Source organism: Akebia trifoliata, chromosome 14 (assembly GCF_017979445.1).
Source record: "Akebia trifoliata isolate Shusen 1 chromosome 14, ASM1797944v1, whole genome shotgun sequence".
Taxonomy (NCBI): domain Eukaryota; kingdom Viridiplantae; phylum Streptophyta; class Magnoliopsida; order Ranunculales; family Lardizabalaceae; genus Akebia; species Akebia trifoliata.
The window spans coordinates 31,307,100-31,332,561 of NC_141388.1; the positions used below are offsets into that span (position 1 = coordinate 31,307,100).

The 25,462-nt window shown below is 35.6% G+C and overlaps 2 protein-coding genes across 10 annotated transcripts; one reads left to right on the plus strand and one right to left on the minus strand.

Annotated features, from left to right (window-relative positions):
- Positions 1 to 9,976: 9,976 nt before the first annotated feature.
- LOC147386764 (uncharacterized) lies at positions 9,977 to 12,660 on the plus strand. The gene is made up of 3 exons (XM_086424612.1): positions 9,977 to 10,137; positions 11,049 to 11,254; positions 12,149 to 12,660. Exons 1-3 carry the CDS (start codon positions 9,977 to 9,979, stop codon positions 12,658 to 12,660), a joined length of 879 nt encoding a protein of 292 aa, XP_086280738.1.
- Positions 12,661 to 20,533: 7,873 nt separating this feature from the next.
- Positions 20,534 to 25,239, minus strand: LOC147386765 (uncharacterized). Of its 9 annotated transcripts, none has more exons than XR_015172262.1 (7): positions 24,813 to 25,229; positions 24,523 to 24,726; positions 24,173 to 24,247; positions 22,082 to 22,186; positions 21,281 to 21,367; positions 20,898 to 21,107; positions 20,534 to 20,813 (listed from the first exon to the last, which is right to left on the minus strand). XR_015172262.1 is itself a non-coding variant. In XM_086424260.1 (7 exons), the coding sequence occupies exons 2-7, from the start codon at positions 24,891 to 24,893 to the stop codon at positions 21,003 to 21,005; spliced, it is 657 nt and encodes a 218-aa protein (XP_086280386.1). In that variant the 5' UTR covers positions 24,894 to 24,943; positions 25,153 to 25,239; the 3' UTR covers positions 20,815 to 21,002. The 9 variants fall into 9 exon arrangements, 7 of the variants coding, with proteins under 7 accessions (XP_086280386.1, XP_086280381.1, XP_086280380.1 ...); XR_015172263.1 differs by lacking the exons at positions 20,534 to 20,813; positions 21,281 to 21,367 and adding exons at positions 21,174 to 21,236; positions 21,690 to 21,712 and having other exon boundaries at positions 20,815 to 21,086; XM_086424260.1 differs by lacking the exon at positions 20,534 to 20,813 and having other exon boundaries at positions 20,815 to 21,107; positions 24,813 to 24,943; positions 25,153 to 25,239.
- Between the last annotated feature and the right edge of the window lie 223 nt (positions 25,240 to 25,462).

Consider the following 25,462-nt stretch of genomic DNA (forward strand, 5'->3'; position numbering starts at 1 on the left):
TAATTTGTTCAAAACATTAAAGATAAAATTAGAAACCATGTTAGTAGTCTGGCATTGGTTACTAGCATCAAATATGATGGGTTAGTGAACATCCTATCAAAACTTAAGTGGTATTCACCTAATACTAGAATTCTACGATGGGTAGAAAATCTAGTATCCTCTATTATAAATAGGTGGCCGTCCCCCCCTCTCTACATACAGATTATTCTATTATTGAGATAGAGGTTTCCATCACCAAAAGTATAGGCAGAGTTGGGGTAGTGCACTTGTTCTTTACAGATCAAAATCAACGTATTCTCTGCGAATAATCGGAAAAGCGAATCCGGGTATTTTACAATTATTGTTTGTTCGATTCGATTATTCTGTTTTGTTCAAGATCAAATCCTAGATCCATGTCTACTATATTTATAGTTATTGCAAACAATTGGTATCAGAGCTTTTCTGGATTTTTTCTTGTTCAAAAATTGTTGATTAAATCTGATTTGAGTAGATTTAATCTTGAAATAAATATCATTTATTTATTTATTGATTCGTTGGAAACGATTTATTTCAAAATTAAATCTGTTATTTTTCTTCAAAGAAGATTAACAAAGGTAGAAAGCTTAAATCTCATTCTGCCAATTGAAGAGAATCGAACTTTGAATAAATTCAAAGTCGAATTTAAAACAATCGATCTTGATTGAATCTGATACGAACTAAGATTTAATTTATTTTTGAAATAAATCGATCATCAATTAGAAATCGAAATACATTAAAATCGAAGTCGTTGAAACTCTGAAATCTAGATCTATTAAGATCGAATGAGAATAAAAATAAAATAAGGGTTTTTCGATTTTCAAATTTCAGTCGATCTAAGTCGCGAGGTTTTAATCGGATGCTACCAGACATTTTTCGGTGGCCGTATGTATCGTTTGACACTGTCGATCAGACCTGCCGGTCGACGAATGGATGGCTGCGATTAGGTAGCGGCGCGGCTAGGGTTTAAGCAGATTCGTCTTGTTGATGAAGAAGACGATCACTTTGGGTTGGGCTGGGCCGACTCAATTGAGTTTTCGTTTGGGCTTTAAGTTTTGTTGGACCAAGCCTATTAACAATATCTGTTTGGGCTAAGCCCAATTCAATTATTAAACCAATGTTTTAGTTTGTTGGGTTAAACCCGTTTCAGACTCAAACCGACTTACTTAACCAAACCATTTAGGTCAATCTTTGACCCGATTCGAGTCAAACCGGTCTAGCCGAATTGGTTCAATTGGTTCAAGCGTGAACCAGCACATAGAAAATCGATTTTTCCTTTAAAAACTTTGAAAAATCTTAACTAAATCGTTTTAACTCCGATTTAGACAAAACAAGAGTCCATTTTGAATATTTTTTTGAGATCTATTCAATAAAAATGTTAAAATAATTCATTGACAGCAACATATAACAGTAAAGTTCATATTAAGTTGTACCCTTTCGAAGAATATATCTATAAGTGCTTTCTTTTATATTGAATAATTTATTTTGTTATTTTAATGTACCCACATGTAAAACTAGAACAATTAGAAAGAAAATTTAGATATATTAGGGTATAAGTCTTGCCTATGGGGGTTTAGGAAGACACTTTGAGTGATCGTTCAAGGAACGTGAATGAAATAGAATAGTAGTCTGCCTAAAGGTGATCGTTCTATGGAAGTTACGGGTTCTTGAATTCTGAGACTTAGTGTTTTACTAAGATCACTTTGTGACACTCTTTTGCATGAAATCACTAACTTCTGCCTAAAGGTGATTTAGGGATGTTTGTGTAGATTGAGTGAATAGAATAGTCACAAGTGTGAAGGGGAGAGAAGGATAACCCTCTTGCCTAAAGGTGTAGATAATGTTTGGATTGAAGTGGAACATGAGTAGCTAGGTCTATGTGTGAACTCCAACGCAATTTTAGAGAATATATAGCATATTGAGATCTCAGCCTAAAGGCAAGTCTTGATGATACGACTTATTTGTACTTGCAAAATGGAAAGCTTTACCCATAATAAAACATTCTGAAATCATTCGACCAAAACCCCAGGTATGAATTGAAAGAATTGAATCCCACAGTATATATATATATATATTAATGTTTGACCATATCTTATTGCAACTATGGATGGGTCATTGATTCAGAATAGTCTAGCAGGGATTGAGCCTCTTAATGGCTCTAATTATTCATCTTGGAGGATGAATATTGATATTTTGTTGGAATGCATGGATTTTGATTTTGTTCTTTTTGAGGACATCTCACCAGCTCCACTTCTAGATTCTACGAAATTGGTAAAAACCCATTTTGCTAAATGGGAAAAGACTAATAAATTATCCATGATGATCATTCGAGCCTCTATTAGTGAGATTTTTCGAGGTGGTATTCAGACCACAGATACAGCTAAGGAACTGTTACAAGTTATCAAGAAATAGTTTGTGGGAACAAAGAGATCAGTTCAGTATAAGTATTTGGGTAAACTAATGAATCTGAAGTATGATGGTAACGGAAATGTGCGGGAACATATTCTGAAAATGTCAAAGCTCGTCATTGGTCTCCGTGAGCAAGGGATTGTTTTTGAAGATGATCTTTTGGCTTACATGGTAGTTTTATCTCTGCTTAAATCTTTTGATACTTTTAAAGTAAATAACAGTGCACAAGAAATTAAATAGGATTTGAATCAATTGATTTCTCTTTGTGTTACTGAGGAAGCAAGATTGAGGGGATCGAAGGTTGAGTCAGCTCACTTGCAGTTTATGCAAATAGTAAGAAAAATTTCAAGTTAAAAGATTTCAAGAAAGGCAACAACAAGAACTTCAAGCAAGGAAAAGGGTTCAAGGGTTTCAAGAATCAGAAAATAATAAAGGAAAAGACAGAGGCTAGGAAAACAGATACTAAAGAATGCTGGTTATACAAGAAGAAGGGACACATGAAAAGGGATTGCTTTCCTTATAAGATCTGGTTGCAAAAGAATCCAAGAGGTACTAATTCAGTTCTAGTTTGTCATGAGTCTAATTTAGTTGATGTTCCTTCAAACTCATGGTAGATTGATTCAGGTGCATCTGTGCATATTTTTTATTCTCTACAGGGGTTCGTCAGCAGGAGAAACCCCAGACCAGAGGATAGACTTTTTTTTGGGAATGCAGAGGCATTGCAAGTTGAGGCTATTGGAGCTTATCGCCTCGTTCTCGATACAAGACATTCTTTGATTTTAGAAGATACTTTTTACATCCCGTCTTTTAGACGAAATATTATTTATATTTCTAAATTGGACATTTCTGGTTATGCTTTTACTTTTCAAGATAGTAGAATGCACGTTCTTTATCATGATAACGTTGTTGGGCATGATTTTTTATTGGATAGTCTTTATCAGTTATCTTTGGATAGTTCGTTTGCTTCTTCTCTGTTATGTTTATCTGTTGATACGCATGTTTCGGGGTCCAAGCGTCCTAGTTTGTCAGAAAACTCTTCTATGTTATGGCATTTGAGGTTAGGTCATATTTTCTAGAAAAGACTATAATTTTTAATTAAGGAAGGAATTCTAGGTCTTTTGGATTTTTCTGATTTTGATGTATGTGTAGATTGCATTAAAGGAAAGATGACAAAGCAACGGAAGCTTGAAGCTACTAGAGCTACTGATTTGTTGGGATTAGTTCATACAAATATTTGTGATCCTTTTTCGATTCCTTCTCGAGGTTGTCAGCGTTATTTCATTACTTTCATTGATGATTATTCTAGATTTGCCTATCTGTATCTGATACACCATAAAGATGAATTATTAAAAGTTTTCCAAACCTATCAAACAGAAACTGAGAAACTGTTGAATAAGAAGATCAAAGCTGTCAGATCTGATAGAGGTGGAGAGTATTATGGGAGGATGGATAATGATGGTGTAAATCATGGGAAGTTTGTGGAATATTTGAGGGAGTAAGGAATAGTTCCTCAATATACCACACCTGGAACACCTGAGCAAAATAGGGTTGCTAAGAGAAGAAACCGGACTTATCAAGAAGTTGTTCGCAGTATTATGAGTCACTCAAACCTACCAGAAAACTTTTGGGGTGAAGCCTTGAAGACAGCAGTTTACATTCTCAATAGAGTTCCTTGCAAAGCAGCTCCAAAAACTCCTTTCAAGTTATGGACTGGTAGGAAACCAAGCCTTAGCCATCTTCATGTTTAGGGGGCCTTACCGAGGTAAAGCTGTGCAATCCAAATCAGAAAAAGCTTGATCCTCGAACGACAACTTGTCATTTTATTGATTATCCTGAAAGGTCGAAGGGTTATAGGTTTTTATGTCCGTCGAGACATATGGAGATTGTTGAAACCAATCGTGCTAGATTTATTGAAGATGGTCAAAATAGTGGGAGTGAAAAATGAAGGAAGATTATATTTGAAGAGAAACGTAGTGATCCATCAATATATTTTATTTCACAACCTTTACCTCATTTGGTGGCATCACATATCCGTACAGTCATTGTAAAAGATGTAGCAATCCAACCAGAACCCAATCCTCAAGCAGTGGTGGTTCCAGTTCCATAACCAATTATTCTCATTAGGAGATCTACTCGAGAACGCAGACCCGCTATTACAAATGATTATGAGGTATATTTTTAGGAAGGAGATGTTATAAAAGGTGATATAAATGATCCTTCAACATTCAAAGAAGCAATAGACTCAAATGAATCTCAATTCTGGTAGGAAGCAATGAAAAAAGAATTGAGATCTATGGAAAAGAATGAAATATGGGAACTAACGATGCTTTCAGGAGGTCACAAGATAATAGAATGTAAATGGGTTTTCAAAACTAAAAGGGATTCAGAAAGTAAGATAGAAAAATTCAAAGCAAGACTTGTAGCAAAGGGTTTCAAGCAAAAGCCAGGTATTGATTTCAGTGAAACTTATTCTCCAGTTTCTTCTAAAGATTCACTAAGGATCATCTTAGCGATAGTGGCACACTATGATTTAGATTTACATCAGATGAATGTAAAAACTATTTTTCTGTATGGTGAACTGGATGAGAAAATTTACATGGCACAACCTGATGATTTTAAAGTTGATAAAAGAGAACCTCTTGTCTACAAGCTGAAAAGATCAATTTATGGGTGGAAACAAGCATCAAGATAATGGTACTTGAAATTTGATTAAGTGGTAACCGGATACGGATTTAAAGAAAATGTCGTCGACAAATGCATATATCTTAAGATGAGTGGGAGTCGATTCATCATTTTTGTACTTTATGTTGATGATATATTACTGGCAAGCAATGATGTTCATCTCTTGTATGATACAAAATCTTTTCTGTCAAAAAATTTGATATGAAAGATATGGGGGATGCTCAATATGTTCTAGGGATTAAAATTCACAGAGATAAACAAGTTGGATTTTTGGGTTTGTCACAGAAGGCATACATTGAAAATGTGCTTAAAAGATTTGGTATGGATAAATGTGCTCCTGGTGAGGCTCCTGTGGTAAAAATAGATGTATTCAACCAAGATCAGTGTCCCAAGAACAAGTTTGAGAAGATGGAAGTCGATGCATCAGAATATACCTCAGCAGTCGGTAGTCTTATGTATGCAATGATTTGCATCTGACCCGATATCAGTTACATCATTAGTATGCTTGGGAGATATCAGCAAAATCCGGTATTGCTCATTGGAGAGCAGTAAAGAAAGTACTTCAGTATTTGTAAAGAACAAAAGATTTTATGTTAGTATATAGAAGATCGAGTGAGCTTCAAGTTGTTGGTTATTCTAATGCAGATTATGCTGGATGTCGTGATAGCTTGAAATCTACTTCAGGTTATATTTTCATGCTTAGGCATGGAGCTATCTCATAGAGAAGCTCAAAACAGACCATTCTGACAGATTTTACCATGTATTCAGAGTTTATTGGATGTTATGAAGCAACTCGTCAAGCAGTTTAGTTGAAGAATTTTATCGATGAATTAAAGATTGTGGATTCCATTGATAGACCTATTGTTATTTATTGTGATAACAATGCTGCTACTGATTTTACAAAGAATGAAATAGTGACTAGAGGAAACAAGCACATCAAAATAAAGTACCTTTTAATGTGTGAAAAAGTTCGTAAAAGATTGATCGAGATTGCCAAGATAGATTCTGGTAATATGATAGCTGATCCTCTCACAAAAGGACTCCCGCCTAAGATTTTCAAGGAACATGTAACTCGTATGGGAGTTATCATGTCATTTGTTCATGTTATTTAAGTGTTAAGTTTGTTTTATGCTTGTTTTGATTCATTTATACTCTTGCTAGACTATTTATTGCTGTTTAAATAAATTAATTATGACTAGTCATTATTTATGCATTATTGGGTACACATGTTATCTTTGCCTGTAAGTAGATGTACTCGTAAAGTGTTGAATAAATGTTTGGACTAGACGTGACTTGGCATCACGTTGATGAAGTCTTCATTTTGGATAGAAAGGTGATGGAATATCACATAGCTGGTTGCTAGTAAGATATCAGAATGACATACGATGAGTATGAAACTGGACACCTAGGGAATGTACATACAGATTACATTGAAGGCTGTACATTGCCCTAATACCACAAAGAAAGTTCACGTAAAGGTAAACTCTTGAATTTATTGATGGTACTAATTTTGAGACCATGGACTGTCTTAGGGCCGACAAATGAGCACTTTGTTACATCCATGATTCATCATTAGTCGTATCTTTGAATGAAGGTGACAGTTAAAGATTATCTGAATTGTTTTGAATAATTATTTTTCAAAAGAGTGCACTCGATCATTCAAAAGGTAACAATCCAGAGATTCGTTTTTTAAACAAAAGGTATATGTGAAGGTCAAGTGGGAGATTGTTGGAATTATTATTATTATTATTATTATTTTCGTAATTAAAATTATTTTGTGGCCTTTTCACATATACAAATTTTATATAAATACTGGATTGTAATTTGTTCAAAACATTAAGGATAAAATTGGAAACCATGTTAGTGGTCTGGCATTGGTTACTAGCATCAAATATGATGGATTAGTGAACATCCTATCAAAACTTAAGTGGTATTCACCTAATACTAGAATTCTACGATAGGTAGAAAATCTAGTATCCTCTATTATAAATAGGTGGCCGTCCCCCCCCCCCCCTCTCTACACACAGATTATTCTATTATTAAGATAGAGGTTCCCATCACCAAAAGTGTAGGTAGAGTTGGGGTAGTGCACCTATTCTTTGCAGATCAAGATGAACGTATTCTCCGAGGATAATCAGAAAAGCGAATCTAGGTATTTTATAATTATTGTTTGTTCGATTCGATTATTCTGTTCTATTCAAGATCAAATCCTAGAGCCATGTCTACTATGTTTATAGTTATTGCAAACATTTTTTTTTTTTAATTCAATTGAAAGAATCTAGGAGGTAAATAATTAGATTTAGGAGAGGCATTTATATTGGTAAGGATTGTTTATTTAAAATTTCCAAACCCAGAACATTGGAAAATCAGGATTTGTTTAGGAATTTTCTTTTTGAATTTGATTGGAAGAATATAGGAGGTAAATAAATAGATTTAGGAGGGGCATTTATGATAAATCTAAGTCTTGATTTATCCAAAAAAAAATATTGAAAATAAAAGAATGAGAAAATAAGGAAATAGATGAGTCACGGATCTCATTCGTTGGAGAACCTAAGAAAACAATAGTTTTTGAGAAATTTTTAGAATCCCTTTGAAAACATGTTAGATTTAAAGATTATTTTTCAACTCTCAGATATCTTTCTTATTCTAAAATCCTAGCCTCTATTATAGTTTTAGAAAACTCTTTGGCATCTCTAAACCTAAATTCTATTAAGGACTTCATTGTTGCTAAAATGTACAAATAAAGAAGAAGAAAAAAAGACTTTGGAAAGATTGAAGAAGTAGAGGAAACATGTATTCTCAAAAGGAAAAATATCGAAAAGAGTTGACACATGAAGAGTTCTATCCCTCAAATATAATTAATTATTTTTTATGAAAATCATGTATTTCCATGCTTTAATTTTGGGAATAGGTGTTTCATGATGATATGGTAATATGATCAAGTTGCATTCATATTATTCTATAAAAAAAATAGTAGTAATAGAGAAAATACAAAATGTTCAATTTTTTCGATAAAATTAATACCCAGCGTTGGTAGAGTGAAAGTAACATTTTTTACCGACATTGAATCAAATTGATATCCGGTTTGTTGGAAAGAAGATGGAGAGATCTACAACTTTTGTGAGAACTGGAACCATAAAATATTGATTTCTGTAACATATTTTGATTGAAATTTGTATTAATTTTTTAATCATTGAAATTATAGAATTTTATATTGTTAACACAAGATCGTTATTACCATGTTATGGGTTGTTAATTTCAATGATTATATTAGTCTACATGCGGTGAATATAATATATTTCAATGATTGATGAAGTATTTGAACAATGATTGATTAGTTTTTATTATTTCATGAGTATTTTTTTTTTTTTCCAGCATAACTAGTATATAAATAATGAGATTCTTGCTTCAAACTTTCAGCAAAGTAGTTATCATAGAACAATCTGGATGGTGACAAAATCTGGCTTGTTCTCATCACATTCAGCATGGGAATCAATGAGAGAAAGGGGTAATGAATCTCAAATCTGCAAGGCAATCTGGAAGGCTCAAGTACCCACCAAGATGAAGACTTTGTCGTGGAAGATTTATCATAAAGCGTGCCTGGTGGATCAAAATCGGAAAAAATGAGGTTTTTCCATGGCTTCAAGATGTCCATGTTGTGAAGGTGAGGAGAAAATTATTGAACACCTTTTCTTTCAATGTTCTCTTTCAATTAAGATGTGGAACTTTTTGAGTTGCCAATTCCTTGAAGAGAAAATCAGTATGATGACGTCTAGATTACTTCTTAAATGGGGTCTATCGAGAAAATCTCAATTTGGAAGTGTCAAAGGAATGATTCCATGGGTGGTTTGCTGGAACATTAATTTGGATAGCAAGGAATAGTTACATCTTTGAAAGCAAGAAGCCCTCTGTCCAAGGAGTTATAAAAAGCTGTCTGAAATGGTTAAAGGAACTTGAGGAGCATCTAGTTCTTAACCTTCATTCCTCAGATGATGAAATCAGAAAGCTTCAAGTCATTGGAATACATAGGAGATCGAATGCTTGTCGAAGTCTGCTGGAAAAAAACGCCATCAGGTTGGTTTAAACTCAATACCGATGGTGGGGCTAAGGGTAATCCACGTCATTCAGGAGGAGGTGTTATTCTTCGTGATGAACATGGAGAGGGTTTTCGGAGAAGCGACAAATAATATAGCTGAAATCCATGCGTTGGTCGCTATATTGGAGAGCTTCGATTTAATTGGTAAAAAAATCATTATTGAAATGGACTCAGCTATCATAGTGACGGGTCTTGCAAGCCAGGTCGTCTCTTTGAGACTAGACCAATGGGCGAATAAGGCTCAGACAATGCTATCAAAAATTGAAGTTAGAGTAACTCATGTTTGGAGAGAGGCCAATGCTGTTGCAGACGCCCTTGCGGCTACAACAGTTCATAGTCAACAATCATTGTTGTTCATGCGGTAATGGAGCTACCTCTAAATGTAAAAAAGGCTTAAATAGGAGATAAGCTTGATCTGCCTCAATTCTGAGTTGTAAATTGTTAGGGTCTGCCCTATGTACAAATTTTTACATATATAATATAAGGCACCTTGCTTGCTTAGCAAAATATATATATAATGGAATTCATGCACAAAGCTTTAGAGAGAGAGAGAGATGTGTGTCCATAGGAGAAAACGTGTTCCTGGAGATCACTTGGGGTGGTTGTTTACTTCCAATCAGGTTTTTAGAATTATCCAGTCCTTGGGTGACTACCTCCAAACTGGGTAGGGAAAAAAATCTGCTAGGTGTAAAAAGGATTATCCACCTTCTCCACTTTTTCTACGTTTTTCTATTCTTTTTTTTTCTTCTCCTAGTCCTTACAATGGTTTGACAAATGGCTACACGTGGGAAAACTTGTATAGAAGCTATTGGAGGGAAAGTTAATAGTCCTTCACAAGTTGACAAAAGATCTCTTCATCCTATTTCTAAATGGCATGAAGAACCAGCTATTTTCTTTCAGGGTGAAGATGTTAGAAAAGGTTCTGATAGATTCAAGTTCGCACTCATGAGAAACTTTTTTAAGAATATATCGTCCAAACTCTTTAGGCCTGATATTGAAGTCGTCAGAAAAAAGATCAGTTGATGGAACTTATTAGAAAGTTGTAAAGCTATAACCATCAATTTCCGTCATGTGTACTCCTCGATTTCTGATATGAAGATGATTTGGATAAAAAAAATTATTGGTTTTCTTTGGGTATGTCATGAAAGTCTTCAAATAGATGGCTTAGTTTCATCCTTCTGATGCCGACCCTATTGTAATTCCTTGGTGGCTTAAATTCCCTAGTTTACCTTGTTCTGTTATGAGGAATTCAATTTTGTTTCTTTAGCTTTCGCAGTTGGCCAACTATTAGCAGTTGATCAGGCCACAAAAAAAGAAAAAGATTGAATGGTGCTTGAGTTTGTGTCTTATTGGAGTAACTTAAAACTCCTCTAGAAGAGTTTGGATAAGTGTAGCTGATGCTGGGTTCTATCAGCATATTTAGTTTAGTGTTGTGCCATCCTACTGTTTTTCTTGCTCGAAACAGGTTTATGGTGCTGAAGATTGTAAAGTGGGTGCATCCAAGTCCACAATGGAGAAACCTAAAGAGAAAAATACAAACGATCATACAAAACATAAAGATTGGTGCCGCGTTGGTCCAATTGTGATCTCTAATCATTTGAAGGAAATAGGATGATCCTGTTGTTGTTTGGAAGGAGAAGTAGGTTTCATTGAAGAAGGCTTCTACAAACTCAGAATCTAATTTGGTTGGGAACTCGATTCTAGTGGAAGAATCTTCTAAGATTCCAACTTTAGAAGAGAATCCGGAGAAGAATTGTGTATTGATACCAAGAATCTTAGATTGGTTATTGCTAAAATAGAAGGTGATCTGTGGTCCCTTACTTGAGCGTTCTATTCATCCAATCAGTTGGGCTACAGTTTGTAGTTCGTTTGAAAAAGGAGGACTTGGCATTCGACGTCTTAGGGATATAAACAAAATTGGTATGGCTAAATTATTCTGGAGACTGGTGGAAAATAAATCCCTATGGGCAGAATGGATGAGGAAGCGATATGTGGGGGATGCAGATATCTGGGGATGCCAACCCCCAAATAATGCGTCTTGGGCATGGCGAGGTATTTTAAATGAAAGAGAATTTGTTAGAAAGCACGTCCGATTTTTAATTGGAAATGGGGAAAACACGTACATATGGAAAGATCCTTGGTTACAAGAAGGGAGTATTATTTCCAGATTTGGCAACCGAGTTATAAATCAGTTCGATAGTCACTCGAATGCAGTTATTCAAAATTTTATTGTGGACAGAATGTGGGTGTTTCCAAGACCATATAATGATCGCATGCAAACAATTATTGATATCATTTCAGAGAGACCAATCCCTAAGATGCTGATGAGAGATAGAATAATTTGGAAACTTACATCAAATGGTCAATTCTCGTCTAAATCGGCTCACGAGGCGCTATGTGAAAGGCAAGAGTCAATGGGTTGGAAGAAAATTATTTGGAGTAATTGTATTCCAAGGTTTTCTTTTATTGCGTGGTTAGCGGTACAGAAGAGACTTTCTACTGTGGAAAATCTAAATAAGAGGGGCTTCAAATGGGTGTCTCGATGCTCTTTGTGTTATAACCATCAAGAGACAAATGACCATTTGTTCTTTCAATGTTCATATACTAGATGGATCTGGATTCAGTGTTTAAAGAAGTTCGGAATTTTGCGAGTAGGAGTGGACTCAATAGAGGCGGAAATTCAAGTGATTAAGAGTGTGTGATTTCAGTGTAAACAGATAAAGCAATTGCTTTATGCTTCTTTTTGTGTAGTGGTTTACTATTGTTGGAAGGAAAGAAATCAGAGAGTTTTTGTAGAAATTAATTCCCCAAAGGAAGTTGTTTTGAAATAGGTTGGAGAGGTGATGCAAAATCGGTTTGATGGCTTATCGATTGAGGAAAGATTTAGCCATGTATATGGGCAGATTTTAAACAATTGGAGCTGCTGCTACTCCATTGTTAATTCAGATTTAACATTCATTTCTTGGTCAAAACCAGAGGAGGACGTGGTAAAAATTAATACTGATGGAGCTCGATCAATGCAAGGCTCAGGTTTGGGGTTTATTGGTAGAAATAGCGATGGTACATTACTTTTTGTAGGCTGGAGCAATATTTCTGCAGTTGACATTATCCAAATTGAGTTGCAAGCAATATTAGAAGCTATGAGATATGCAAGAGCGAAGGGATTGAATCGTATTCTAATTTCCTCTGATTCGTTATACTCAATTAAATGCATAAAGAATGAAATCGTTTCATCATGGAAATATGAGGAAATATTGTTGGAAATTGCAGAACAGAGCCAAAATTTTGTTAGTTGTTTGTTTGAATTTATGTGGAGAGAAACAAATCGAGCAGCGGATTATCTAGCGAAATTGGGTACTTATTCAGATGGTTTTTTCGTTATTGAAGATATATGTAATGTTCCTCAAGAAGTTTTGACAATTGTTGAGGAAGACTTAATCTGTACCTACACTCGTTAGTAGTGTTTCAGGGTGGGGTCCCTTTAACCCCAACTTATCAATCAAAAAAAAAAAAAATAGAAGGTGATCTCTTAGATATGGCTAATTTCAATTCAAGTTGTTACTTCTTTGTGTTGAATTAGTCAAAGTTATTTTTTTATTTGATTATTTAATTGTCCGTTGTGTTGTCCTAGTTTTTAAGCATTTTGTTGAATTTGTTTTATTGTCGTAGAAGTGGCAGGTTGTTGCCTAGTCTATAGGTGTTAGTGGTCAAGTGGCAGGTTGGTATATTTGCCTATATAAAGGCTATTTATTAATGAATTCAATAACAGTAGAAAAGCATTTCTCTTCATTGTGCTTTATTTGTCTTTATGCTATATTGTTCTTCCTCTGTAAAAGTGTTACAGTAGTATCTGAGCTTGGTTGTCGTGCATGACAGAGTGAGATAGTAGTTCTAGCATTTTTCTATTTCACTTTTTTCTTCCTTTTGTAGCAGCGGCATGATAAATGTCGTCCAAGACAACATTTGTGCAACCAGTTATTCCTAGCTTTGATGATTACTATAATCATTGGAGCATGTTGATGGAGAACTCCTTGAGATCCAAAGAGTACTGGCAAGTAGTTGAGTTTGGTGTAACAAAACCAGCTATTTGTGTTGTGCTATCGAAAACACAAAGTGCAGTGTTAGAAGGACTAAAGTTGAAGGATTGAAGGCTAAGAACTACCTTTTCCAAACTATTGATCGCTCTATCTTGGAAACAATTCTTAGCAAAGAAATTTCCAAGCAGATTTGGGATTCTATGAAAAAGAAATTTCAAGGCTCAACAAAAGCTAAGAGGCAGCAACTTCAAACACTTCGTTTGCAAGTCAAAACACTTCGAATGAAGTCGAGAGAGTCGATTTCAGATTTTTTTCTCAAGAACAATGATGATTATCAACAAAATGTGTATCCATGGCGAGAAGATCAAGGACGTGACTGTGATAGAAAAAATTCTTTGAACAATGACACTGAAGTTTAATTATGTGGTTTGTTCGATTGCAGAGTCAAAGGATCTGGATGATCTTTCAATTGATGAACTTCAAGGTTCATTGCTGGTTCATAAATAAAAAATACTCTAGCAAGATAAAGAAGAGCAAGCATTGTAGACCTCCACCAACAACAACCCATCGTCGCTACCAAACAATGCAAATCGAGGAAAAGGCAGAGGCAACAATAATCACAGAATTTCACAAAAAAAATCTAAAAATAATCAAGGGAGAGGAAGAGATCGAAGCGGTCACCATTTAACTGCTTACAAACCAAAGTCAACAAACAAATCCAATATAGAGTGCTTTAGATGTCACAAGTTTGGCATTATAAGTCTGAATGTAGATTTAATTTATCTAAAGGTCGTGGTGAAAAGTCTAACTATGCAGAAAAGGAAAAAAGAAATGTCTTTGTTGATGGCTTGTCATGCTAAGGAGGAAACCCACAAGAACCTGTGGTACTTAGACACAAGTTGCAGCAATCATATGTGTGGAGACAATTCTGTATTCTGTGAGTTGGATGACACCTTTCGTGACAATGTAAAGTTTGGTGACAATTCTAAAGTCTCTGTTATGGGAAAAGGAATGATAACCATCCAAACCAAAGAAAGCTTTGTTCAGACTATCTCTAATGTTCTTTTTGTTCCAGATTTGAGAACAAATTTGCTTACTATTGGTCAACTTCAAGAAAATGGATATGAAATCTCTATTAAAGATGGAATTTGCAAAATTCAAAATGAGAAATTGGGCTTAATTGCTCAAGTCAATATAACAGCAAACCAAATGTTTCCATTGTATCTCCACAACACAACTCCAACATGTTTCTCTGCTAGATTGAAGAATGAGACATGGTTATGGCATTTTCGTTATGGGCATTTGAACTTCGACAGATTGTAGACTCTTCAATAAAAGAATATGGTGATGGGTCTTCCTCAAATTGAATTTTCCTCTCAAATTTGTGATGTGTTGTTAGCAAATAAAATCGGAATCAATTTCCTTAAAGGAAATCTTGGAGAGCAAAGAAAGCATTAGAGCTAGTCCATTATGACATTTACGGGCCGATCAATCCGTCTTCAAATGGAGGTAAAAGATACATTATTACCTTCATTGATGATTATACACAAAAAATATGGGTATATTTTTTACAGAAGAAATCTGAAGCTTTTTTAGCCTTTAAGAACTATAAAGTGTTTATTGAGAAAGAAGCTAGCAACCTGATTAAAGTTCTTCGCACTGATCATGTTGGAGAATACAACTCACAAGAATTTACAAATTTTTGTGAAACACACAGCATCAAAAGGCAACTTACAGCAACTTACACACCCCAAAAAAATAGTGTTTGCAAGAAGAAGAATTGCACAATTCTGAATATGGTGCAAAGCCTTTTCACAAGGAGTGGCATTCCAAAAACAATTTGGCCCAAAGCAGTCAATTGGAGCATTCACATTTTGAACAGAAGTCCCACACTTACTATTCAAAATATGATACCTGAAGTACTTGGAATGGACGTAGAATTGTTGTAAACCACTTCAAAATTTTCGAATGCATTTCGTATTCCCATATTCCGGATCAAAAGAGGAAAAAGTTAGATGACAAGGGAGAAAAATGCATTTTCATTGGTGTTCGTGATCAGTAAAAAGCTTATAAGCTGTACAATCCTATCACTAAGAAAATCATTATTAGTCGTGATGTAGTTTTTTATGAAGACAGGTTCTGGACATGGGAAGACAAAGGAGTTGGAGAACAAATTCCAACAAACTTTGATGGAGATGGAGAAGACAAAAAAGACCAGCATGTGGAGATTGAGCAACAATCAACAGACTTGGTTCCCACAATCCCACAAAGTCCACCAGTAGTTACCGCTAATGTATTATCAAGTGAACAATCTGATGCAGTAAGCAATTCACGCTCTCTAGGTATTCAAAGGTGACCCGCATGGATGGAGGACTATGAGGTATAAGGAATCAACCGCAATGAAGACCCACTTACTTATTTTGCTTTGTTTTCAGATTGTGACCCTACAGTTTTTGAAAGCACTGTCAAAAAATCAAAATGGCAGAAGGTGATGAATGACAAAATTGCAGCTATTGAAAGGAATAAAACTTGAGAATTTATAGAGCTTCCAAAAGGTCAAAAGACGATTGGTGTGAAGTTGGTTTAGAAGACCAAGCTAAAGGAGAACCACGAAGTCAACAAATACAAGGTATGTTTGGTAGCAAAAGGCTACAAGCATGAGTTCGACGACGATTATAAAGAAGTTTTTGCTCCAATTCCGAGGCATGATACAATCAGATTGGTGACCGTGTTAGCAGCACAACATTCATGGCCTATCTTCCAGTTGGACGTGAAATCGGCATTCACATGGAGAATTGGAATAAGAGATATTTGTCAATCAACCTCTTAGTTATGTGAAATTTGGAAATGAGCATAAGGTGTATAATTAAAAAAAATGCTCTATATGGATTAAAACAAGCTCCACGAGCTTGGTATAGTCGTATAAAAGCTTATTTTTTAAAGGAAGGATTTCAAAAATGACCTTATGAGCATACACTTTTTATGAAAATACAAGAAAGAAAAATGCTCATTGTTTGCTTATATAGTGATGATCTTATATTCACCGGTAATGATAGTGTCATGTTAGAAAAATTCAAGGAATCTATGATGGTTGAGTTTGACATGTCTGATCTTGACAAAATGCATTATTTTCTTGGTATTGAAGTAATGCAATCTATTGGTGGAATATTTATTTCTCAAAATAAATATATCCACAAAATACTAGATAGGTTTCAAATGAAGAATTGTAATTATATAAGCACTCCAAGAGAGTTTGGTTTAAAGCTAACCAAAGATCGTGAAGGAAAGAATGTTGATAGCACTCTTTACTAGCAATTTGTTGGAAGTTAATATATTTGATAGCAACAAAGTCAGATATTATGTATTATGTGAGTCTCATTCACAGATACATGGAGAATCCTACATAGATGTATCTTCTAGTTGCCACGAAAATCTTTCGGTACTTGCAAGGTACAATGGAATTTGATCTTTTCTACAAGATGGGAGAAAAATCAGACTTGATGGGCTTCACTGACAGTGATTATGTTGGGTTTCAAGATGATAGAAGGAGTACTTCAGGATATGTTTTTATGTTGGGCTCAAGGACAGTTTCATGGTCATCAAAGAAGTAGCCAATTGTGACTTGGTCAACTACTAAGGCTGAATTTGTTGCTGCAACTTCATATGCATGTCAGGCTATATGGCTGCAGAAAATTCTTGAAGAGTTTCATTTCCAGAGACAAGAACCTATTGCAATTGTTTTTTGACAATAGCTCAGTAATCAAACTCTCCAAGAATCTTGTCTTACATGGAAAAAGCAAACACATTATGTGAAGTATCATTTCTTAAGAAATCTCACAAGAAATGGAACACTTGATCTCATCTACTGTTGGAATGAAGACCAGGTTGCAAATATATTTACCAAGTCCCTCAAATTGCTTACATTTCAGAAGCTAAGGAAGTTGTTTGGTGTTTGCATGTTGAAGAATCTAGTTTGAGGGATGGTGCTTTTAAACTTACTCTTATTAAACTGATATTATGATTTTCAATTTAAGGGAGGGATTGTTGAATTAGTCAAAGTTGTTTTTTTTATTTGATCATTTAATTGTTCGTTGTGTTATCCTAGTTTTTAGGTATTTTGTTGAATTTGTTTTATTGTTGCAGAAGTGACAGGTTGTTGCCTAGTCTATAGGTGTTAGTGGTCAAGTGGCAGGTTGGTATATTTGCCTATATAAAGGCTAATGATTAATGAATTCAATAACAGTAGAAAAACATTTCTCTTCATTGTGTTTTATTTGTTTTTATGCTATATTGTTCTTCCTCTATAAAAGTGTGAGACTTTGAATGTTTCTGAAAAGGAATTTCAATATTTGGACATTAGTATATAAGAGTTGGATGACTCAAATGTTGAAACTTTACATGATAGATGAAATTAATTGGTAACTCCGAGGACATGAATCCTAAGGAATCGTTTGTGAAAGTGAATCTAAAGGATTTTATTGTCGTTGCATAATTACTAAGGAAGTTGTTGTCAACGCAAATTGTAAAGAGTTAATAGAGGAATCAAATCCTAAGGAGCCCCTTATGTTATTTTAGTTCAGTTTCCAATACGTAAATCCATTAGAGTTTTGGACCATACCCAAAACCCGTTTGTTAAACCAAAAATCTTAATACCAATTGGAGACCTTGTTGACTTAGGTTGCAAGGTATTCTCGTTGGTTACAGGAAAGAAAAGTCATAGGTCGAAGTCCAAAGTATTTTCATTGTTCCAATGACGACTCAAGCCATATTTTGGAATATAATACCTCCTCGTTAGATAGATTAAAACAATTGAAAGCCCCTCTTTTGATTGCTAGTTTAGAACCCATGTCTAGGAAACAAAATAACTTATATTTAGTCCAATATTTCCTTAAAGCTACCTCATCTTTTTGTAACAATGAGATTGGTTCGATTTGGTTTTCTGGTTTGGCAATCCTTCTCTTAGCAATTTGAATTCGGTCTAATGATCAATTTATTATTCTTGAATCTTATTTGAATGGTACTTCAAAATTTGTATCATGAGAGCAAGTTACTTGATGTCAGAAAGAAGAATTTTTTGGAGAAATTTAGTCAAAAGTTCTTCCTTCTGATGTTGCCATTGTAGTTGGGGACATTAACTCAATCACTTGTCTTGAGCAGAAAAATGGAGGTCTTCTTCTAAGTATTTCCTCTATAGAGGATTTTTGTGAGTGCATTTCCAATATAGGTTTTCTTAATGTGGGATTTCTAGCAACTGTTTTACATGGAGTAACAATAGGCATCACAAGACACGGATTTGGACCCGCTTAGACAGAATTCACATTGTTATAAGACCCACTTTTGGTACAAGTCCATCCCACTTTTTAAACTCATTTATAATATACACCTTAAATTGATCCTATCCTATTGAAGTTTTCTTTCCTTTTTATCTATCCCATCATGTCTTCAATGCATCCAAAGATCATTTAAGAAAATAATTTATATATCCCAAAGCATCATTAACCCAAAAAAAAAAAAAAATTTATTTGAATCCAAAGGGATCAAGCTCCATTTAATACAAAGAGCCCTGAATCTATAATGATCAAGCTCTTTTTAGCCTAACAAGCCCGTGAATCCAAAGCGATCAAGCTCCCTACCCTACTTATTTTGAACCTCTGGATCTTTCATCAATCAAGTTGAAAACCTGGCCCCTTTCCTTTTATTTTTTATTTACTTTCTACTTTATTATTCTACATATGTGTGTCTTCTACCCGTGGAACCCTTCTTCCTGGATCACTTCCTGCCTCATCTTCTGAGTAGTCATAGGTCCATAAGCGAAAGAACAAATGTCCCGGTCTCTTACCTATGCCTCTTAGCTTTGTCTCTGTTTCCTACTCGAGCTTCAAAACCTACTCATCTTTCTAGTGGTACTATATTTGCTTAATGAAAGGACTTGCCTTTCGTCTCTCATCCATTGTCACCGGTTGGCTCTGCCCCCTTTATAGTAAGCATGAATCTCTTTCTAAACTTCCCTTCATTGAGGAACGAGCTCTCGGCATACACACACCCCTCCCTTGATCCACTAATCATCATCTCATCTAGCGTGAAGCAAAAGAAAGGTTCCCCCTTCCTTCCCAGCCCAGCCCCCCTAGCCACCTACCTACTCATGCTCGTAGCTCGATCTGAGGACAAGAATGGGGTCTGGCAGAAAAACATCAGTCGTCCATTTCTAGTGATACATTTATTACTCAATAGTTCTTCGCTGCTGGCCGATTCCCTTATCACCTCACCCTCCCCGCTCAAACTCAAAGTCTTAAAAGAGAGGGAGCTCCAGGACTTTTCCCTTTGGGGAACTCCACTATTGTGAACTCTACTCTTGGCAATTACCATTCTCATAGTTCTTACTAGGTGGAGACTATGGGATCGGTCCATGGATTTTCCTTCCTTTTGCTACATTTCGCTACAAGGGTTGAAGGGAGATAGTACATCAAGCTATTCTCAAGGGCCAACTTGATCCTCTTCCCTAGGAATTCTAGCTGAGGGAACCCTAGGAGAGCCGCCGACCCTTGCCTGATGGATTAAGGTAAACAAATCGAAAATGGCATTTTTTTATTTTATGGTTAAACAATCTTTTTGTATAGGTGAAAGCACTCTTACAGCCGCAGCGAGCATCCGTCTCAGGAAGACGGAGCGAGCTAAGGCAACCTCACCAAGCGTAGGCAACCTGACCAAAAGGGGATAATCGGTAGGCCGAAGGAATAAATATCCCCTGCCTCCAGCCTGCGAGCGTGTGCTTGCAGAGTCGGAGGACTTCTCCTTTTTACTTTTTAAAACAGGGCAGGGCCCTTGCCTTTTTCAAACATGGGCGGCCTGGAGCTTTTTATATGGTTCTGCCCTTTCAATTAAGATAAGCTTGCGGGTGGTCAATTCATTAATTCATTGCCCTTTTTAAAACTCTTAAGCTCTCCTCTCGGGGTGAATGGTTGATGGGCCCCGGCCAGGGGCAACAAAGGCATAGGATCTTGTTGATTCTGTAGTCGATTATGTTGCTTACGAGTTAGATTATGCCATTAATTCCACTATGGATTCTATATGGTTACGCCACTGACACTACGTCATAATGCGCCAAAAACGACTGCCCCTACAGTCGCAAAAAGAGCCGTTTAAAAAGAGTGGTTTTTTAAAAACGACTGTCCAAGACAGTCGGGAAAAAACGACTGTAACATCGGGCTAGAGAGACGGTAAAATAGGGATATAGCGACGGTCGGCGACCGTCGCTATAGGGTATTTTTTTTTTAAAAAAAAATTTTACACCTGCCCCCCTTCACATGTTGCTGAATATTGAAGATACCCCTATGTTTTGACATTGATGACCTAGACCCCAACTAACAATATGAAAAGACCAAAATGCCCCTCATCTTCACTGAAAACAAAACATGTTTCAAATTACATATAACCTATTTGTAATGAAGCAAATCCCAAATCCATATATATACATTTTCTATGAAACCCTTGGCCTTGACAGAGTAGCACTAACACCAATATGAGAGACATTCCAATATTTATAATCACCAATGTTACTCATTATGGGATATCAGCTGATCACAAATGAAATCAAAAGCTTGGAATATAATAAACAAAACCATAGTCTTAGACGCTAATCAAATACATTATGTACTTACAGACTAATGCCCCCATGTCTGGTCTGATGCTCTGGTCTCCTCTATTTTAATACTTTTGATACATATAACTACATATATGTTTCTATACGTGTGAAGATGCATACATCAACCTCCCATACCATAGGAAGGACGAGAGAATGGACAGTAAGTATGCCCTTCTTCATAGTTTCTGGATGCTATTAAGTTGATCTGCCAATGGGCGCAGAAAAACTTAGCCATCCCACAGAAAAATCGAAAGAGTCAACAATGCGAAGAAAGAATAGGTAAGAAAGATACCTTGATGAGCTCAGACTCTGAGCTGGGGTGCATATATGTTATTAGGACACTCATGTGGAAATCCTGGGTTCCAAAATAAAGTAAATTTTGTTGAGATCTTAACTTACCATGTAAGGATCACATAAAGTACTCAAAAAAGCTAGCAATCCATCTTCATTATGATGAGGGAAGACATGTTCTCTACGAGATAAAAACTTCTCCATATGCAAAACAAGAGAAACCACCACATGAAGGGATTAAAAATATCATATAATTTCAAGGAACCATTGTCGGTTCCTGCAATGAGCTAAAATGTAAAACAAAAAGTGTAGAAATTTTAAGATTGGGAAGGGATTAAAAAAATGTAGAAAGCAAATGTTTTGAACATGCAACAATTGGTTAAATCTACGATCACAAAAATATAGAAGGTAAGTATAGTCCATGAGAAAAATACCAGGTCATTTATGGGAAGGAAAGGTCATGCCCAACCATGATATTCTGCTTAAAGTTGAAAATAACATTGATGAAAGAGAATACCTGATTGAACATTGAGTGTGCAGCTGCACTTCCAAACACATGCACCCATTGCAAAGTGAACATTAGTAGAAACAAATCTGTATATTGAATATTATACAAGAGTGAAAGGAAAGCCCAAACAAATATGGATTGAGATAATGAAAACGGAGAGGAACTCGCTTTCAACAATAAATCATGGCTCAGGGCAAGGAATTAGATGGAGGGATAAATTCATTAGGCCAACCCCAAATCTTGGGATAATGCTTTATGTTGATGAATCTTTAAATTTGGGTGTATGCAAAACAGTTACATAACAGAAAAAACATAAAATAATGAAGCCTCCATAAACTTGGCATTTGAAAATAGCTCAGACTCCCAAAAATTTAAAATTCCTATTAATGGAAGATACTAACCTGGCCTTGACGGAACAGGGCTTTCACATTAGCCTCTCCATCCCGCATAGTGAAGTCCGCATCCAACAATGCCCCTTTCAAATCTCCTAATTTCAGCTTGCCAGTCTAAAGTGTACACATCCTAGATCATTAGTTAATTGAAAATACAACTACGAGAGTGATATCAGAATCCAATGCTCAAGTAGTAGATAAGCTAAGAGAGGAAAAGCTACACAACTCAAAACATGACCATGTCTTCTAAAGTTGATATTACTTGGAAACTTCAAATGGGAGCCATATCTATGTCCAGCATTTTTAAGTTAATCCTGCTTTTCTTAAAGGCGTGTTTGATTGCATGGCCAACTCTAAAGAAAATAGTACACCATGGAAAACTCAAATTTAAGTTGTTTGAGTGCAAAAGGTTATAAAACAATGCAGGTCTGATTTCACATTACTGATGAAGAATGGCAAAATAAACATTTTAGTGTAGATATTTTGCTAAAGAAAATAAGAGATGTGCAAGAAAAATAATCATAAATTGGCTATTTACCACACAAATGATTGTTGTATGCCCGAATATGCAATAAGAGGGATTATTAATAGCATTCGTTTGTCGAACAAAAGAGCAATATGCAATAAGAGGGATTATTCAGTGCATTCGTATGTTTCTAGTCCTGCTTACATTCTTCAGTTTTGATTGGTAGGCCATAAAAGTTTCAGCAAGTTAATCATAATCTATGATTGCTACCTTTCCCCTCTTAAATACCTTGTGGCCCTTTTATGCAGTTAAATTTGTTAATGTTATCATGAGTCATGACGATGATGATCATTGAAGGCTTATCCTAAAATTTTGGGATTAGCTGAATTTATCATGTTCCTCCATTCGATTCTACTGATCTTTCGTTAATACACTTACGTTCATATCCACTCTAACTACCTCAATCCACATCTTTTTTGGGCTGTCTTACTCTTTTAGAACCTTCAAGTTGTAGATTCTCTACTAATTGAGGATGTTATCGGTTGTCATTGCGCAGGACCATACCATCTCGATTGACTTTCCCTATTTATGTCTGTTTTGTGTTCCATATTCAATGATCTTGGACTTTTTTCTAGCTGAAGCAAGCTCCCACATGCTTGTCTCCCTCAACATTTCCAATCACAAAGCAAAAAACCACTTGTGGCTGATTTTTCCAGCCTCCCTAATTCTGGACTTGATTCTTACTGAGTTCAATTTTTTCAGTGTGTTAGAAAGACTACCAACATTCTCTTCTTTGTTTATTTGATTCTTTTTGTTTTGCTAGGTAGGTCTTCTCAACCTCCTAAATTTGTATCTCCTCTGCATTATCTTTTCGAGTGCAATCTACACTTGTAAACAACGAGTCCAACATGTGAATATGACATTGCCTAATATGGAAAATGGATTGTCCTTTTATGTAGAAAATCTGAATCCAGATATCCACTGTACACTGCAGATGTAAGGATCAATTCGTCTGGACCAATTCTTCCAGATCACTTTTGCCTTACGTTGCACAAACATGAGTGATAGGTTTCAACTTCAACAAATAAAGAGAAAAAAAAAAAAACCAACAACAAACAAGGGATTCGGGGACTCATGGCATGTATTTTTAGGTGGGTTCATGGTATATTTTAGTTTTTTATTCTAATAAGAGTTTTGATGGGAAAGATAATTTTAATGTAAAAGCATGAATTAATGCCAAACAACATAGTAAAAAACTAACAATCTACATTTAGAGATTTCTTGCTCTTGGATCTGCACTTTTATATGATGAACCTTGGGTAGGATACATTGAGGTTCAAGCTTGGATGAGTTCACTTATCGAGCTTTTTTTTTTTTTTTTTTTTAATCAAGTCTAAAAGTGCCTTCTTTTAATTAAAATTCAAAAAGTCAAAGAAATTCATTAATGGAGAATAATGTCATGTCTAAAATGCTATTGAAAAAGATTTTTTATCTTTTGCTTGATTGTAATGCCTTGCCAAGTGATTATGTTAGAATATTACATGATGATGTATCTTGCAATTTAAGAATTTTAATTAAGGGAAAAAGGAAAATTTAAGAATTTTATCACACAAGATACTAGTTGAAGAACATACTAGGCAGTAACCTGCTCCAAGAGATGGAGAATCTATACACATCAACTCCATTTGCTTCAGCAACTTCACATCTTCCTGCAATTACAATAAAGTGATAGAGTCAGTATTGGGTACAATCATCGCTGCAACATATTTCAGAAAAAATATCCCTACAACAGTGGTGTCAACTATTAATTAATGTCCATTTTCCGTTTGGGAAAATTCCACAACATCACATACAAACATCCAAAACATCAGTAACAGACACTAGAAACAAATAGAGCAAAATAGAATGACATCAAAGGTGGTTATGATCTTTGCTCATAAAGACAAATGGTGATGGAAGACAACTGATCCAAAGGTTCCAATACCTGAAAAATGTGATCTCGCATTTCATCATTTGTCACATGAAAACACTTAGGGATGTTGCCCATGACACAGGTTCTTGGCCTTGCAGTAGCAAGTGTATTTAGAGCAGCTTTCCTAATTTCACCATCTCGTTCCAATGTCAAACCAGCAACAAGTTGCAAGGACTTCAAATAATTATAGTACCCATCGACATGTAGAAGACCAATCTGTACCACATACACATAAAGTTAGAACACCATTTCAATCTTTCTCTCCCCTCAAAATTGTCCTAACAAAGGCATTGATGCATTACAGGTTTGTTATGAATTCCAAGTTGTGACCAGGTTATCATCTCCAATAACCTAGCTTCTTTCCCTGCAGCCTGATTCATCATTCTTGTTTTCACAACATCTGCTGGACAACTCAAAGTAGTTGCTGAAAGACCTGACATGATGGATGCCAAGGTGTGAGCATATATATTATCCTCACAAACCTGGTTTTGGATAACAAAACGCTTCGCATGATCATAACAGGCTAACTCTCCCATATTTACCAAAAATGCTCTCTGGACATTGGGAACAACTCCTTGCCATAATCCCCTAAAACCTTCTGTTCTTACAATTTTGTTTAAAGCATCAAATGGACCAGTGTACCTTGGTTGGAGGCCTTGACTCACCAAGCGACCGTCCGCTTGCATCCTCACTTTTATGAGATCAGCAGGGCTTGCCACAACCTGTAATTGTTTTGGTAAGCAAAAGAAATTACAAAGTGAACATAGAAAAAACTTTGAAACCAATAAACATTGGGTTTTTAAGAAAAGGATAATGGGCAGCCCCATTGAAAAAATTTTCACAAAGCGCTTAGAAGTATTCTTTTAAATTGCGAAACACAATAATGTTTCTTGAATAGATTAAAGAAACAACATAGTCATAGAATGACAATAGGTAAAATGAGCACGTTGAG